The sequence below is a fragment of the Centropristis striata genome, chromosome 12 (assembly GCF_030273125.1).
Source record: "Centropristis striata isolate RG_2023a ecotype Rhode Island chromosome 12, C.striata_1.0, whole genome shotgun sequence".
Lineage (NCBI taxonomy): Eukaryota > Metazoa > Chordata > Actinopteri > Perciformes > Serranidae > Centropristis > Centropristis striata.
This window is the reverse complement of record NC_081528.1, coordinates 11,962,880-11,980,874: the sequence shown is the minus strand read 5'-3', so window position 1 is coordinate 11,980,874 and position 17,995 is coordinate 11,962,880. Positions and strand designations below refer to the sequence as shown.

Sequence of the window (17,995 nt, the reverse complement as noted above, 5' to 3'; positions counted from 1 at the left end):
AAAACAAATTCCAAAATGGTATCAAAAGACGACAGAAAATCATTTACATGTTTTGAGCATTGTGGATCTAGTCTTAAGTATTAATCATTTCCTCTACTGAGGTTTAACAGCTTTTAATTCTGTACCATCACTCACTTTGTAGGAATATGAATATATTTTCTCAGACTGTGTTTTTATTGCATCATTTATGTTTCCAAATTTGCCATTATATGTCTTAATCCCTTAAATATGTTTTGCCTGTCAGGTATGTGAAATTAATCAGAATTCAGGGCTGCCTCTTGAATCTCAACCTCGCCAATCTGAGCGGGCCTCTCAGCTCTCTATGATTGATGTTTTAAGGGCGGTTTCTGAAAAGTACCAGGCTTAAATTGGCTGTGCGGTCTTAAGCTGGAGAGAAAGAGTAAGCTGAGTTTTTTTTTTGGACACATCGAAGTGGCTGCAAATTACAGCAATGCTTAGCGAGGCGTGACGAGATGTCTTTAAAAACCAACACCAGTCAAAAAGCCTTTGACTCAGACCTGTGTAACTTTAATTAAGAGTGCCGGGTGTAATCAGACTTGTAGATCCAGCTCCCCGGCCAGCGGCTCCCCAGTGTCAACGACGTTCTTCAAAGAAAAGAAGAAAAAAAAATAGAGAGGAAAAAAACATGGAAAGCATTTTATGAATATAAAGTCTGAGGAGAAAAAAAGCTCTTGTATTGATGATTAATTGTGCCTGTGGAAAGAGAGCTAGATATGAAATCCTATATAGGCGAAACAATTTTATATCATATATGTGGGATTTTTGTGAAACAGCTTGGGATTTAATGTAGTTTGACTTATTTGGTTTGATATTGTGTTTGTGCTGGTTTTGGATTCATTTTTAATTATTAGACATAGTAAGTCTAGGAATTTCTTTTCAGGCCTTTCCAGTGTGTTTTTCAGGGTCATTTCATGTCATCTGTCTACATTTACACAAGACATTTTCATGCACTTAACTGGACTGTAGCTTAACTGGATGCGGTTTTCTGTGGAAGTCCATTTCCAACAAAAAAATTTAGCCTTGTGATAGAAAAAAGATCCCGTAAGTCATTTTAATGACAAACATTCTCAAATGAATGACTTAGTATCTCAAAATATATTTTGGGAAAGCCTCTCGTTATTTTGAGAAATTCTCATAATTCAGAGAAAGTTATTGATTTTTTTGAGACAGCTTAGTAAAAAAAATTTGACAAAGTTTTTCATCATTTTGGGAGTTTCCTATAATTTTCAAAAGTTTTCTCTTTATTTTTTTGGAAGTTTCTCATTATTTTAAGATAAGTAAGTACATTTTTTTGGTTTCTCGTCATTTTGAGAACATTTCTCATTATTTTTGAAAAGTTTCCTATTATTTCTAGATAGGTTCCTCATTATTTTGAGAAAGTTTCTCATTATTTTCAGAAACTAAGTTATGAAGTTGGGTCAAGTTCCTGTCTGGTCCAGTGTGGCAGGTGGACACGCACATTGTGTTTGTTTACTTGTTTACTTACTAGAAAAAAATATATTTTTTGGGATATGAGACATGGCAAAGTAAGTCTCAAAGAAAACTTAAACTGCGCCAATGTAGAAACATTATGGATAGAAAGATTGTGAGCCTCACTCTGCTTCTTTTTCTTAATCTGTTTATTGGTGGTTGACAAACCAACTTTGTGGTGCATTACTGCCATCAAGTGGACTGGAGTTCATTGGCTCTATCGGTCTCATTATGTTACACTCGGGAACAGCTGCTGAGTCAAGTGTGACACCTAGTGGTGAAATTTGATACAGATCCGGTCAGGTGTTTAATATCAAACCAGTTTGAACATTTTTACACTGGTCATTATTTTGAGATAATGAATGTATTACTTTTAGAAGTTTCTCTCTTTTAATGACTTAAATTATTGGGTTTTTTTTATCACAAGTCTAAGTTTTTAGAAATGGGCTTCCATAGGTTTGCTTATTGGTAAGTTTTTAATTATAAGATATATGCTAAGTTAAATGCTGTCTCTAGAGTCAGGCCTCCTCAATGTGTTTGTTCGGGCCTATTCATGCCATCTGTCTATACTTTCACATGAAGTTTGCCTGAACTTTGCAGTTTAGCTGGAATTGCGGTTTTCCCTTATTGGTGGCGTGTTATTACCCTTTTCCTGCAATTCTTCTCCTGCTTGGAAACTGGTTGGGATTTTGCCAGGAAGGAAGCCACAGGCACATTTATGCTCTGATAAGTCCTTTTGGTGGAAATGGAAGTGATTTTAGTGCGTCACCAGTTCAGCATAGAAGGAAACCAGTCGGATAACAGAAATTATTGTCTCTGACAATAGGCCCGCTTTTTTTTTATTTGCTTTTTTCTGCATACACGTCTGTCAAAGTCAGGAATCAAAAGAGAAAAGATAAAGATAAAAAAATCCCCTTATTGTTTTGTCTCTGATTTATAGTTGCAGTTTTGTTTGTATCATGAGTCTCTGGTTGTTGTAACTGAATATGAAAGCATCTCCCTTAGTGTGATTAGTAAGAACCTCGAAAAATGTATTTCATTTTCAGACATCTGTTTGAAGATCACAGCAGTGTTTTCTTGTCTCCCTAAAGATTAAAAGGAATGATTTTCTTTACAAATGTGGGTAGAATTTGCTAAATCATGTAATCATAAATTATGCACTACATAGATAATATTGTTAATACTAGAAACACTAAGATCTCTATTTAACATGTGTCTGTTCTTGATATCTTTTTGATAATAATGATTTTACTTATGATTTAATTGCACCTTCAGGAATTATGTATAACTCATAATTGGGGGGGACAAACATTTCAAAACAACAACAAATTAAGTTTCCCAGTGGTGTTAAGTAGCATCTGCATGGCATTGAAAGTTCAGTTATTTCTCTTCCTTTTCTCTGTTGTCATCTCTGGTCTCATTCTGTCTTAACTTGTTTAAGAGATTATTCATTCACCTGAACAAAATAAGACTGATTTTAGCTCCGGTTTCAGCTGGACACCCACAGAACTTCAAAACGGAAATATTCCCCACAAATCACAAAAAAGGTATCTTCTCTCTTACACAGTCTCTAGTCATGTAGGAAAGAAGCATCTTAATTGCTTACTGGAATGCCTTTAAATACATTTTATTTGTGTGCAAGTTCAGGTGCATGTTCCTGTGTTACTCATACTTGTGATATACCAAATAGAGGTTACAGCTTAATGCATGTAAAAGCATCATTCTCAAGCAGTGGCTAAAACATAATGATAGGAGCGAAAAAACACACTCATGCTCAGCGAATGAAATCCATAGTAATGCAACAAGAATGGAAACAGTATAATTACATGTTCAGTAAGACAAACAGGAATGTGCTTTCTGCCTCAGCAGAGCGGTTTTAATCTGGCACATGCTATTGAGGAACATCGCAGCGCTGAAATCATTAACAAATTTACATTACGTTGAGCATCAGGGTCCATTGTTGAGCATTTATGCAAATGAAACGGGTTCTTTCTTACTAGTGCATGCCTTGGGAGATGTAAACGCTCTTGTGGTTTCACCTCTGAAGAAAACAAAGCATGGATCAGTGTAGACTGGTCGGCCTCTGTCTTTAACATGTCTTTTTGTGCATGCATGCATGCATGTGTACAGGCATTTTGCACAATTCTCCTGCATGTCTTTTTGATGATGCCGTCTGTCCGAGCCTCTCTACTGTATGACCTAACACTCCACACAACACACACCCCTACACCTTGTCTCCGCTGTATGCTTTATGTTCTTGGCATTGCCTCTGTTTCTGTTTGCTGGTCGCGCCAAAGCTGAGCCTGCCCGACTGACAACCACGAAGAGGAGGAAACGGAAGAACTCGGCCAGCAGCGCCAACAGCGCGGGCACCACCGCCAGCAAGAAACGCAGCCCCGCCACCAACTTCAGCCTCTCCAGTCAGGTACCTGTAAGCATCAGCTCGGTTTGCCTCCTCTTTTATTTTTTTCTATGACTTCACACGCATGTTTGCAGGGCTACACAAAGGCACGAGTGTATTCCTAGTGGTATTGCAGCTATTAAGTTTAATTTATTTGCACAAAAGAGCAAAAAAAAAATAACACAAGGAGGAGAGGGTAGGAAAAAATCTGAGCAGTGAGACAAAGAAACCTCGAGGGATTTGTGTGAAAACATGTTGCCACGAAAGACAAAGAGAAAATACATAAAAAATCATAAAGAGTAACACAAAAGACATTAAAAATCATCAAAGGAGGAAACAGCACAAAAACAGCTAAATTCATAAACAGCAAGTAAAAAAGGTGAATAAAATGTTCCTTTACTGCAGGTTGTATCATTCCACTAGCTGCTTCTTAGTTTTCTACCAGTTTTCTCTCCAATAACTTCAGAATATGTATGTTTAAAAAGACCCAGCTGACCCTGTTGCTCAACCAAATGAACGTAGCCTAGAGGGTTTTTTTTTTTAAGAGGAATTTCAAGACCAAATGGGAAAATGTGGGTGGGGAAAGTGACACTCGGGCCTCTCTCAGCCACCACAGTTGAAAGTGCCCTTGACCAAAACACTGAACTCACAACTGCCCAGAGGACTGCTGGTACTGTAGCAGAGTTTACTTGTACTCAGAAGCTCTGCATGTTAGGAAGCATCTGAATGTAAAGCACAGGATAAATAATATGAGCTTTAATAAAACAAAAAGAGCACAAAACTAAGATAGCTTCATTTGGAGTTTAGCTGGTGAATAGTTTCTGATCTGTCAAATAACCTGAAATGTGGTTTAAGGCCACCAGAACCCAGTATTAAATGTGCCCCTGGATTAATTATTAAAGACCAAAGTATTGATAAGTTCCAACGTTAATGGTTCATTTATTGGTACTTTATAATGTTTTGGTTGCTTCATTATCACACAGCAGCATCTCCTCTGCTCTCTCAGTCGGAGTAAGCTCCTCCAACCACACTCAATAAAACCTTCTTGAGTTTAAAGCCAATACTTTATCAATACACCTGTTCAACAAGCATAAACATGTACAGAGAGCGGGTGTGCAGCAGTGCAGTGTGTGCACAGTTTAGATGTTTTGTTGGCAAATAAATGCTACAACTCCTAGAAACCCAGAGCCAAGTTCCTGTGTCTTGCTGCCACCCACTGATTAAAGAAGGTTAGCTCTAAAGTTAGCAACAACTTCAGCTCACTTAAGGTGGCCTTAGCCTTAATGTGGACCAGCTATTTTCATTGTAGAAACCCCCTCCGAGGTTTTCTCAGCCCCCCTTACTCAGTATTGTAATGCAAGGTATGTACTTTATTTTATTTATATATTTCCAGTGATACAATTTTTACTTTATATTGTGACTTTGCTGAAACTTTTCTGTTGCTTCCCCAGAAGAAAAAAAAACATTTAGTTATATTTCAATTATTTAAATGTCTTATCTAATTTAATTATTTAAAATTCTATTCTTGCTCTGAATTTTATCTTTTTTTAAGAGCAACAGCAAATAAGCAAGTATGAATTAACTATAACATGTCTGATGTTTTGTTGAAAAAAGTTCTGGTACAGAGTATAAATCCTCCACATCAGACTCTCCAACTGCAACAAACAAGCAAAACAAAAAAATATTACCATGGTAGTTATACATTTTATTAATTTCACAAATCACAAGTCATTTGTTGACCAGAATGTAGCTTTTCACCATAGAATTTTCCCCATAAAATTCTGAAATCATTTTAATTTGGGAAATCTTCCACAAAGTGAACACTAAAACTCCTTTATATCAGCAGTGGACAATGTGACTCACCATTATCCAACAAATAAAACAAGTAACCTACCAAATACCAAATTTATATTGATCTATCATCCAGAAAAAGGTAACCTGTATACAGAAATATCCTGCATGCTGTGTTTCAGGGTCTGATTTCGCTACATGACTCCATAACAGGCCACTTGACACAGTTAGAGGTTAAATAGCCTCTTAAACAGCTGAGTGTTACACCACATGTCTGGCGCTCCCCTGGAGGATTTGATGCTGTTGCCAGTGTGTTGTCTGCACCGGCTCTAGTTTTCTATCTTTTCTCCATACACTTCTCATTATACACATACTGTATTATATTTACACTACTGCATCCAATTTACTGTTCTGTGGCCACGCTGATGCAGCACTCCGGTGATGTTTTTTGAATGCAGGTCATTGCAGGTGTGCAAGTGTTCTGATACTAAACAGCATTAAAGGTTTGCAGGTTGGCATTAACGTGTATTCACGTTGTACATCGTACTAATTCTGCTTAATGAGAATTTTAAGGGTGCTGATGTTTCTCTATTCTCACAGCATGTACAGTATAACAGGCCAGTCACAATCATTACATTATCAACTTGTCGTATAATGGACATGACCACATTAATTTTGGCTGAGTTCGATATTGTGTTTACATGCAGGTTTGTTTTCTTAATAATGTCACCAAACATGACACATTGAGACACGTTTTGTGTCATTTCTTTTCCGTTATTTATTCATTGAGAATATTTTAATATTTTCAAAGGTTCATTGCTCTTTGAGGGTGTACTTTGCATAAATAATTCACAATGATCATTACATCACTGGCATAAATTGGTCTTAAAATTGCAATAATATCATTTATCACAATAATTTATGGCACAATATATCGTGTAACAAAATTTGTTATTGTGGCAAGCCCGTATAACAACCATGTCCCCTAGAAGTAACATTTATATACTACTTATTTGTTTGTTTGTTAATTTGTAACCGTAAAATTATTTTTTTTATGCTTTACACTGCAAAAAAGGGGTGTCTAAACAAGATTTTAAAAAAACTAAACCAAGGGAAATTATCTTGCTGCATGGACAGATAATTTCACTTGACAAGATTTCTTCAATTAAGATTGTTAAATCTAGAAATAAGCATGTTGAACACTTAAAACTGAGAAATGAACTCTTAAAACAAGATAAATTATCAAACACTTCTAAAACTAAGTTGTTTTTTTTTTATCTTGGTAAGAAACAAATAATTTGCAGTGTAGTTGCTAGAAGTAGATTTAATCTTTTAATGCCGACTTTCTTTCTTTTCCCTTTTTTGTCTCCTATTTTCATACCTAAATGAATAACAGAAAAACTTTCAAGTAAAGCAAACTAACTGCAACTTTTTGCTGCTTGATTAAAAAGTGAAATGGTTCATGGTCCAGGTAGGCCCGCCTCTTCACGATTTTACACTTTACACTTTTTACACTTTTCAACGGAGGGGGTCCGTAGAGTCCGCCCTCTGGATTTAACTTAGTGGGTCAGCTCGGTGTGGAGGACTTGCTCTCTTTTTACTTTATAATGTATAAAATGATCTACTGGGTGAGCATGTCCCTGAACCCCCCTGGAGGTAAAAATTCCTCTAGGATATTTTTTCATGTCGCAATATACATTGAAGGAAAAGGAAAGAGGAAAAGAAAAGGAAGCTTCATTTAAAAGCTAAATCCTTCCAGTTGATGCAAATGTGCTTGTCTAGCTTGTAGCCAAAATAACCTAAACTACATCAGTTCAAACAAGGTTAAAAAAAGTCACTTTGGTCCTCATCCTTAATAAGTCATATTTTAATAACAATATCTAGAACATGCTTTATGCCCGAACTAATCACCACACACCTTCTAGATCTAGTCAACCAGACTTGACCTTCAGGCTCTATAGACTCTATGGTAGCTAGGGAGCTTTTAGTTTGGTGTTTTACTGTTATTTAGATTATGTGCGGTTATTTGCTGCCATTGTTTTTATTAATGTCAATAGTGTCTTAGTTGTATTTAATTTTCTTGCTCTCCTTGGCTGTAGAGTTTTACTTGCATATATACTTCTTTAAAGGAATTTTGTGATGTAATGATTACTAATGTGGACGAGTAGATGCTGCCTTCATAGTGGGGTTCCAAATAAAATAAACAAATAGAATAAAAAACTAGTGTCTCTGAACCGCTCCAAAACTATGAAATGTGTATGAAAAATAAAAAAGGTGTGTGGTAGCTATACAGTAACAGCTTAAGCTTCTCGCCAGCAGGCAGGATAATGCTGCAAAAGTAGATATAAACAATATGTTGTCAGTGAACATGTTTTGCAACTTCGCAGTGGAATGACAACATCATGTGGATTGAAGACCTACATCCGAGCAGCATTATGTTTGTTTCTTTGCTGCTGCAAATTTACATAAGTAAGACATAAATGTACTTTCTAGGAGACAGGGTTGAATATAAGGATACTGTGTATAAGTTCTGTGTCCTATTTGGGTGAATAATTTTAATACCGGATGGACTTTTTCCAAATAAGTTGGGCTTGTTCATCTGCTTAATGGTAGAAAACTTAATTTTTCTGGCATTTTTTCAGTATTTTTTTCTCTCACCTACGCAGACACACTCACACTGTACCGTCCCTCCATCCCGTGGTTAGCTGTCTCATCATCTTCTTAGATTTGTTGCCCTAAACCTCCAGTTTAAACCTCCTTCTCTCCGTCTCACACATACATACATGCATAATGTACATCACACACACACACACACACACACACACAGCATGCACAATTGTTTTCTCTCTAGAAGGCAGTTTGGCTCTGTGCCAGCTCTCATTATCACCGATATCTGTATACAACCCTCCAACCCCCAGCCCCTTCCTCCGTCACATGCACACACTCTACTCCATCACTGCCCCCCCGCCCCACCACCACCTTCTCTCCCCCGCACACACACACACCACCCGTACCACTCATGCCGTGCATTCACACGCCTCTTAAAGACTGGCAGCGTGGCTGGTTACATGCTGGTTACATATGTTGCGCGCCTGCTGTCTTTGTCTGAGAAGTTGTTCGTTTGTGGCTGAGCACAAGCCTACGTGAGCCCAATGACAATAAGGAGTGGACCCTCGCGAGGGGAAGGGGGGGTTACCAGCGGCTGGAGGAGAGGAGGTGCGGGGGGAAGATGGGGAGGGTGTGTGTGTGTGTGTGTGTGTGTGTGTGTGTGTGTGGAGGGGGGGGGGGGGGTTCTTTTACAATAAGCAACACTGACCTCTAGTGGCTTGAATTTAGTGTCGGACGTGTTGTTTCTTTTACCAAGCAGCAGGTTTCAGTGGATTTGAAGCAAGTACAACACATATTATGCACTGAACCTGTAATTAGACATCCATCTGCTGAATATTAAACCAGTAGATTGAAGATCATTTGAGGATTACATTTACAGGGTTCTGCAGTCAAATGGAGTCGCCTGTCCTTGTGTGGCACTGGGAAAAATATTTAAACTCATTCTTTAATTTATGCAAATATTAAGACTTTGAAATTATTGCAATTTATACAGTCACACACAAAGTGTTATTTATGTTGCATACTTAAAAACTTTGCTTGGTGATTTTAATTCCGATGTTATTGTAAGAATTAGGCTGGTGATATTCTATACTTTCCTTAAAATCAACCTTATTCCTCTGTGCCACAGAGCTAGTGTCTAAGAACTATTAAATGAGGCACACTGCTGTTGATTTTAATCAAATTTATTTATTTTTATTATTATAAATGTATCATTTATTATATTTATTTAATGATTTATGATGTATTTATTTATTTATATTTATGTATTATGTATTTATATATTTTTTTTCTTTCTTTACATTTATTCATTAATTTAGTTCACTATTTTTAAATTTCAAGAAAAAGTTTGCTTTAAAAAAGATCCATCCACTATTTTTTTAAGTTAAATAAGGCATGATGTCACCAAAGTCAAGTAATCATGTTATAATATGGATAATTATAAATAATAATAAATAATCACAATGTCATTGTTCTATTTGCCACTGAAACTATTCCCCAACAAATATTAACTCTTCAGCCTACTCTATTGTGTAAGTAATATACACTTAAAACTACAACTCACAGCTTTTTTAAAAAGCAGTATATCTAATTATGGGCATTTTTTTTTAAGATTTTCACTTTCAGCAGGAAAATCATTGAGAGACAAAAAACACAGTTACATTTTTGTCAAGAAAAATAAAATATAGGATATTCTTTAAAATTGTATTTTGATATAATCGTGAAGTCAAAAAACAAACTAACAGAAGGGTAACAGAAGATTGGGGGACAGTAAACGTGCATCAGGCCAGCAAACTAAACTTTATTTAAAACTTTTCTAAGTGTTATTTCTTTGCTGCCTTAATGCACAATATATTTGTTCTCCGTCACAATCCGGCCATTTCTACTTTAAATTCCCACTTGTTGTTTTGGAGGCCTAAGGAGAAAATATGTCCTCCAAGCGTTTCACTACTAATCTCTTTAAAAAAAAATGCTAATGACTCAGCTCAGTGAATGAAGGGAGCAGGGAGGCGTTTATCGTTACGGCGGCCCATTCAAAGAGTCGCCGCTTAGCTAGAGCTAAAGCTAACTCTTAACGAGATGAGTAGACGAGTTGACAGTATTAATTAGCTCACAATTAGCGCTCCCCAGTCTCAGACTAGCCACCAGCTGTTATCGTCTGAGGGATGTTTTTTTTTTTTTGGCCCAAAATTGGCCAGAGGTAGGTTGACAGGCCTCCTCACAGGAACAGATGGTGAATGCATGGCTTGTTGGCAATCAGCACGTTTTTAGCTAATGACTTAATTAGCTATGCAAATTGACAAATCAGTGTGGATATTGTCATTTAGTTGAAAAGCTCACCTAAATTAATTAGCCTGATTAAGGCATAGTGGGGTGTAGAAGTGGTCGCTAGGGGGGTTTTGGGGATGGCTTCGATAAATAAACTGCCTCTCGTGCTCTTCATCTAAGTGTGTGTGTTTTGAGTTTGGGGGGGAGTGAAGTGTGAAGTTGTTTAGTTCTGCTTGTATGTTTACATCAATGCTCGCTGGAAGTGATGATGTGTGTTTGTTCTATGTGTGTTTGTTTATTTTTGTCAGATTTCCACATGCAGTCCTGTGTGTGCTTTATTGTGTACAATACAGAGGGTTAATCTGAGTTTGCATTCAGCTGCTTTTGTCTGTGTTTGTGTTCAGGTGTATGATTGTACAGTAATCTGGGTTTGTGTGCCAGTGTGTGTGTGTGTGTGTGTGTGTGTGTGTGTGTGTGTGTGTGTTGCGGGGGAGATGGCTGAGAAGAGCGAGATCTCCCAAGCCAGGCGAGCGTTGACACACTTGGCCAGTGAAGCGTGCGCTCCATTTAACTGTACAGCTTCTTCCCGGGTTACAGTGGGTGGCGCTGGGGCTCGCCAGCAGGGAGATGCTTAGTCAGTCAGAGGCAGATGAGATTCACAGAGTCAGCACACGCACAAAGAAATACAGCCATGATTCACAGCTTATTGATCAGTGTTTGAATTCACAAATTACTCTCCAGTGATTATTTGTCAAAAGAAATTCACTTTGTTTGTGAAGAATTTGCCCCGAAACATGAAATAAAACAAGCACACACCCCTCTCTTCTAAAGACTCGTCACAGATAGCGGTGGATAATGGCTAAATCTCTCTCCTTCCCTTCCTTGACCCGCTGTGAGAGGGCCATCTCTGTGAAATATGTCTTACATGATGAGTATTGATTGGGGCGGGTACAGAGCACTGGGGGAATCCGCTCTCTGGTACGGGAAGGTTTCATTTGCACCGAGTGCTTCTTCGAGAGGGGTCGACCGTAGGGATGGGTTCACTGGATACACCAACATCTGTCCTAAACACACACTCGCACATTGAAACATACACACAAACTCTGTGCAAGCAGGGGGTCTGTGTTGAAGCAGGAAAATTCCTCCCATCGTCGGTGGTTTGGGTGCTTCTCACAGAAAATATGGGAAACACACAGAAACAAATCGGTAACTGTAGAGATATCAGCTGCTGTCTTTTAAACATTTGTCCTCATGAGCTTGTTGTACTTTTAACCCTCCGTTTTAGAAGACAGCTAATTAAATACATTTTTATAAATCCATGTTAATCAGACAAACATGCATATTCATTTATTCGAATTAACGCAAATATTGTAAGGTCTTTTTGGGTGCGTGTGAGTTCACTTGATATTCAGATGGTGCTTTGGTCTCAGAACTAGATGAAACAGATATGCATTAATTTCTTCTCTGGTGATTTTAGCATATTAATTTTGAGTCACCCGGAGGCTAAATGTGGACAGCCCTGCACAAAACTGAAAACACGTCACGGGTGCTCGTGTAAAAATTGATTATATTCGTGTGCCAGTTTTAAAAACTGAGTCAAAGATTGGTTTAAAAAATATCAAACTGGTGAGAAAAAGTAATGGTCTTTAGTAATGTAAGCAGAAAGCAAATTTAACCAGAAGGAAAAAAGGTAAATATGTTTTTATTCTGTTAGATAATGATTATGTAAAATCATTTGTTTTATGTTTATGTAAGCTGGTTGGATACATTTTGATAAAGAGGATTTTTAGGGCTTTTTCAGGTGCTTTTTTTTTTTTTTTTTTGCTCTGGTCACATTTTACTCACTGTGGCCTTGTTCTTCACAGCAATATAAAAGTCCTGCACCTCCATTGAAACAGCACAGTCACTGCTAGAAGAAGAGAGAGCTCAAAAATGTCTCTCGTGCAGTAAAACAGTTTTAATGCCAAGTCAAATTTCTATGATCATTTATTTGACAAAAAATGGGGAAAAAATGTATCAATACAATTTGTTACCAACACATAAGCTCCACATGGATATTATGAAACTATTTACATTTTGACAACCTCTCCTGTCCCCTCCTCTCTGCAGTTCAAAATCTTTGTCACTTTTTTGTCAATTTAATATTGTTGTTTTTTTAGTTGTTGTTTTTTTTACAAGAACTGGCTTATTGAAACACTTTATTTTTTGGCAAAATTATAAATGAGACTTGTAGAATAAAGTGATTTTTATGAATCATCACTAACTATTTTAAGCTCAGGTTTGGTTATCTTTCAGAGTGTTTAAGACCTTTGGAAGTTTGAAAATACGTTTCAATGGTGTCATTTTTTTTGCAATATTTAAAAAGGCTTTCAAACCTGCCAACTAGTTGGGGAGGAATAGGTCCCAGCAACCTTAATTTTGCAATGTTTTGATCCAACATCAATCTTCTTCAAACCCATTCGAACCCAACTGGATCATCTAAAAAATGATGTTGAATACAAGGTTTCTTGTCTCTTTCGCTAGAAATACAACATGATACACAGCAGTGACGTGATTGTATGTAAACATTCAAATAGCAGAAATATGTGAATAGAAAGTGTGCTTTTGAATAAAACAACACAGCCAGAACATGATGTGCAAGAACATTTGTCCCTTTCTTTTCATTTTGTAAACTTGCTCTCCTGTCTCTGCCTCTCTCCAGGACGTCATGGTCGTCGGAGAGCCGACCCTGATGGGCGGCGAGTTCGGGGACGAGGATGAGCGTCTGATTACTCGTCTGGAGAACACGCAGTACGACGCCACCAACGGCTTGGACGACGAGGACGACTTCAACAGTTCCCCGGCTCTGGGCAACAACGCTCCCTGGAGCAGCAAACCCCCAGCCGCCCAGGACAGCAAGCCTGAGAGCACAGCGCCCCAGCCCTCGCAGTAAAACAAAAGAAGAAGAAGAAGAAGAAGGAAACAACAGATCCTTGACTCCATGTGGACTGGACTTTTTAACCTCTCCTTTCCCCCCTGAGGGCAGTGCTTCTACGCCTCATAACATTGTACTGAATCAGAATCTGCAAACTCACCACTGGCATGTCCAGCCAAAAATATTCTGGATATTTTCTTCTTCTCTGAATCACTGTAACATCCTGGAGAACACTGAGAACTGGCAGCATTGCACAGCAATATCCACAAGTCAAAGACAACAAATGCGTACAAAGTCGTATGCAACTGTAATGTAAAAATACCAAGGCGTGGGCGTTTTTTTGTTTTTTTTTTCCTGAAGAATGCAGTGGAAAATTGCGGCTCAAATTCTCCCTCAGATACAAACCTCTCGTCTAGTGGAATACTACAGCCGTGATTGGTTGACCTGCAGGTCGCAAGTCATCACGCTGACAGTAGACAGAGGGGAGAAGAGAAGAAGAATAAAAACAACAAACAAAATGTCTCAAAAAATGGCAAGCTCAACGGTGAGAAGGCAAGGTGTTTTTTTCTTTTTAAACAGGGCCAATGGAAGCGTCTAACCACATTGGAGACAAATGAAACATTGTGTGAGGCAATTGCATTTTTATTGGAAATTCAGTCGGCTGTTGGTTTGTTTCTGCTGTTGCAGTTTATTTCCATTTCCAATTAAGAGGAAATAAAAGTTCTCCACCACTATGGACTCCTTTCAAACGAGGGAAAATCGTGTCCTAGGATTGTTTTTTCCACATTACCGCGGTCGTCACAGATTGTGATTTCATGCAAACCAGTTTGATTGTGTTCGTAGTCTATTGGTATTTTGCTTCTCTCAGAATCTTTGAATCACGTTGTAATTTTGCAGATCAGTATGTGAATTTTGCCGACACGCATTGATGCATTAATGTTGATTTTTTATTTCAATTTTTTTCCCTCCTCAAAAATTGGACTTCTTTCCCTTTAACGACCTACTCCCAAACTGATACTAAGCCTTTTCCTGCATGATTTTATAGAATTTTTATTTTGTTTGATATATGTACTTTTTAAAAAACACATCAGTCTGATTTTCCTTTTTGGGTTCATCAGTTTGGGAACACTGTTTCAAGGTTTGTAGCTCTGTATATAGAGGTGGAATCTATTTTGTCCACTGTAAATCAGCCACTGAAACCAGTTTGGATATGGCAGCTGTTTTGTTTTGTACAGGAGGGTCAGATTTCTGTTGGGTGGTTTGGATGGACGCTGCTTTGCTTCCAAACTCTCTGATGTTTTCCATCTTCTTTAGCTAGTGCAGAACCAAAGTTAACAGTCAAATAATCTTTAATTTCTTGTATATTCTGTGACATATAAAGGAGAAAACAGTTTTACCTTTTGAAAAACAGCGCACAGATAAAATCCCATCCACCCCACAGAAATAGTTTGATATCCCTGTATTTGTGCTCACAATTGTTCTTTAATCTTTAATTGAATTGATAATATATCCCTGATCTCTTTTGTTTGACTTTTTTTGTTTGAAAATGAGCAAGAAGGACAGCAACTTATGTCTTTATACAATTGGATCTTATGGGTATTTATTTGTGCATTTGTAAGGAAGCTAACACATTTCTAAATATGTTTGAGCCTAGTATTATTAGACACCATTTGTACATTATATAGCAGAGGTGTTCAGTGTCATATCTGATGTCTGGTATGTATGCTTTACCATTATGTGTGCCAATAAACCGTGCTTACAAAGGAGTTGAACTTGCTTTGGTTACATGCATCATGTGTCCTTGTAGCTTCTGGTTATTTATTTCCTCTATTGACTCTGGAGAGGTCTTTTTCTGACCTTGAAATCAACAGCTTACTTAGAAATCTATTCAGTAGCTCTTCATTTACTAGATCTTCTGGAGCTTCGGATTGTCGTCCAACATGAGCGAAATGTCTTTAAAGTGCTCAGCAAAATGTAAGTTTGGTGCAAAACATCTCGAAATTTCCAAATCTGTCGAGAAAAAAAGTGCAGTGCAATCGTAAGTGGATGTTGTGGTGAGAATGTTTTTCTATAGAGTTAGAATATCTTTGTTTTTTTTGTTTAACTGATCTTTTTGGACGGGTTACAGGAGACATTTTCATTCCCAACTACATCTTTAAAGACAAAAATCTAACATACACTTTTCACATTTCTGTACTGAAAGTACCCTACTGATAACTGATGATAGAAGAATATTGGAAATTAAATTATGAAAATGATTCAGTGATCCAAACATCATGTTTTGCTGAAATTTGTTGATCATATTTGGAGGAATCTAATGCAGAAGAACCAGACATAAAATACTCAGAAGACCAGAATGCAGTGCAGCCACAAAACAGGTTAAATATCATATACATACTATAATATTCAAACTCTAATTCATTACTTTATTTACATGCTCATGATTCAATGTCTTGACTTACAGGTTAATTAATTACTGGAATGTGCTGAAGACATCAAAATTATATCTAGTGGTGATTTGGGTAAAGATTTTCTTTTTCTTTCATGTCTAGCATCCTTCACTATATATATTGCAGTTATGTTTTTAAGTTTCCTGTAAAAGGACACTGAAACTTTAAACAACAGCATTGGATAACAAAAATGTTATTGGTTGTTTTCTGGTCTGTTGTATTTGTGTTTCTTCTTGTCTAAGGATATTAAAACTTTAAGCTGCAGGTTATCAAGTTAGTAACAGGTTACCTGGATTTTATCTGTCTTCCCTGTATTCCTCCCTCACCTGCATACCCGAGTTACCTGAATTATTTTGCCAAGTAAAACTTGTATGTATAAATGTATGAAATACTTTGCAAAGTTCTCCAGATAACTGTGGAAACAGACTCCGGTGCTGTTGTTGGGTAGACTTTTAATCCAGGAAGATTTGATGGATCTTTGGCGACACCAAGTGGATTGTGGTAGGTACTGCAACAACATTTAATTTTTCAGTCATCACTCCTATGTCATTATTTCTCTCTACCCGTGACATCACTCTGCAAAGGAGCATTCATTTCTAAAGGTTACCTTGATTTAAATGAAGTGGAAATGTTTTTTATTTTATTTTTAAAAAAGGTAGTAAAACTATTTGTGGTCAATTAAGTTTTACTGCAAATGCTAATTTTAAAACGTCTTTTCCTCCAAAAAGCAGAACAATGTTATCAGTTATTTTTTTAATATTATTATTGTTGCATTTTTAAATAATGGTAGAAAAAACAGCATATGCTCTTTTCTGACAACGAAAAGTGGTTGTGTCAGGGACATACTGTATATGAAAAAATACACAAAATAATAAGTAATAATTTTAAGTATATATCTTTTTACTTTAGTAGCTGTTGCCATATTCAATCAGTGCTTGGAAAAAATCGATTATGGCTTTATTTAGGCAAATTCTTTATGCATATGAAATGTATCTACATTATTATTATTATTATTATCAATATCATTAATAATAATAATTAAAAAATATTAAGTACCTATAAAATGGATATAAACTATAAATATTATCAGGCTTTGGATTAATAGAGAAACGTTCTTGAATATGACCAAATGAAGGAAAATTTGTCAATTTGTGATTTAAAAAAAAAAAGATAAACAGTTCAACAATATAGTTTCTAACAAATAAAACAAAACATTTTTTTTTCTCAGAGGATGTAATGTCAGAATTAATGTTGATATATTTCTTGATGTTTAATATATCTCATGCATAAATAATTTGATAATAATTTGTTATTTATTATATATTATATTGTATATATCGTCACACTAAATAATCGCCTAAGTCATTTTTGGTCAAAATCATCTCATGACGCCGGCCACCTATGGTAAAATCGCCTACATCCTCAGTTGATTAGATCATGTGATTTTACCCCTTTAAGATCATCACTTCTTTGACAACTTGCCACATTCATAGGCATCAGATCCCCAGAACCCAGCAAAGAAGAGCAAGAGGGAGATTGTTTATTTATCAGTTTAGTTTATCAGTGTTTTATTGTTGACACTAATATTGGTAACACTTTATTCTAAGGTGTCTGCATAAGAGAGACATGAGCGTGTCATAAACATGACATGGGATGTGCCATGAACATTAATGAGACTCTGAAGTAACATTAATGCTCATGATACTTGTCATGTCATGTTTCTGAGAGGCTTGTGTGACTCTTATGTAGACACCTTCAAAATAAAGTGTTACCATATCTTGCTTAAGTCACAAAGGCATGTTCAAAAAAATTGCCTAAATCATGTATTTCTCTTAAATTAAATAATTTACACACAGTGTTATTACTATGCCAATAGCCATCCTTGTTGGGTGAAATGATCAATAAATGTCGTATGTTACACTTTTGGTGAAGTTTTTTGTGTTTCCTGCAAAACTTAAAAAAATGAGCTAGGCGATTATTTCAACAGGGTGAAATAACCTTTTTTTATTAATAAAAAAAGGTTGAATCTCCCTCTTGACGCTCACCGCTGTGACGTCGTTTGTTTTTACCCAC

At 36.8% G+C, this 17,995-nt stretch overlaps 1 protein-coding gene across 6 annotated transcripts in view; it reads left to right on the top strand.

Annotated features, from left to right (window-relative positions):
* ldb2a (LIM domain binding 2a) overlaps positions 1-15,238 on the top strand; it is a 99,707-nt gene extending 84,469 nt beyond the window's left edge. Inside the window, exons 7-9 of one of the 6 annotated variants that reach the window (XM_059345883.1) lie at positions 2,985-3,038; positions 3,789-3,916; positions 13,260-15,238. In XM_059345883.1, the coding sequence (XP_059201866.1) occupies positions 2,985-3,038; positions 3,789-3,916; positions 13,260-13,490 (413 nt within the window). In that variant the 3' untranslated portion in view covers positions 13,491-15,238. Of the gene's footprint in view, positions 1-2,972; positions 3,041-3,778; positions 3,923-13,259 lie in introns of all 6 variants that reach the window. The other 5 variants (XM_059345882.1, XM_059345881.1, XM_059345879.1 and 2 more) reach the window with 5 other exon arrangements.
* The last annotated feature ends 2,757 nt before the right edge of the window (positions 15,239-17,995 follow it).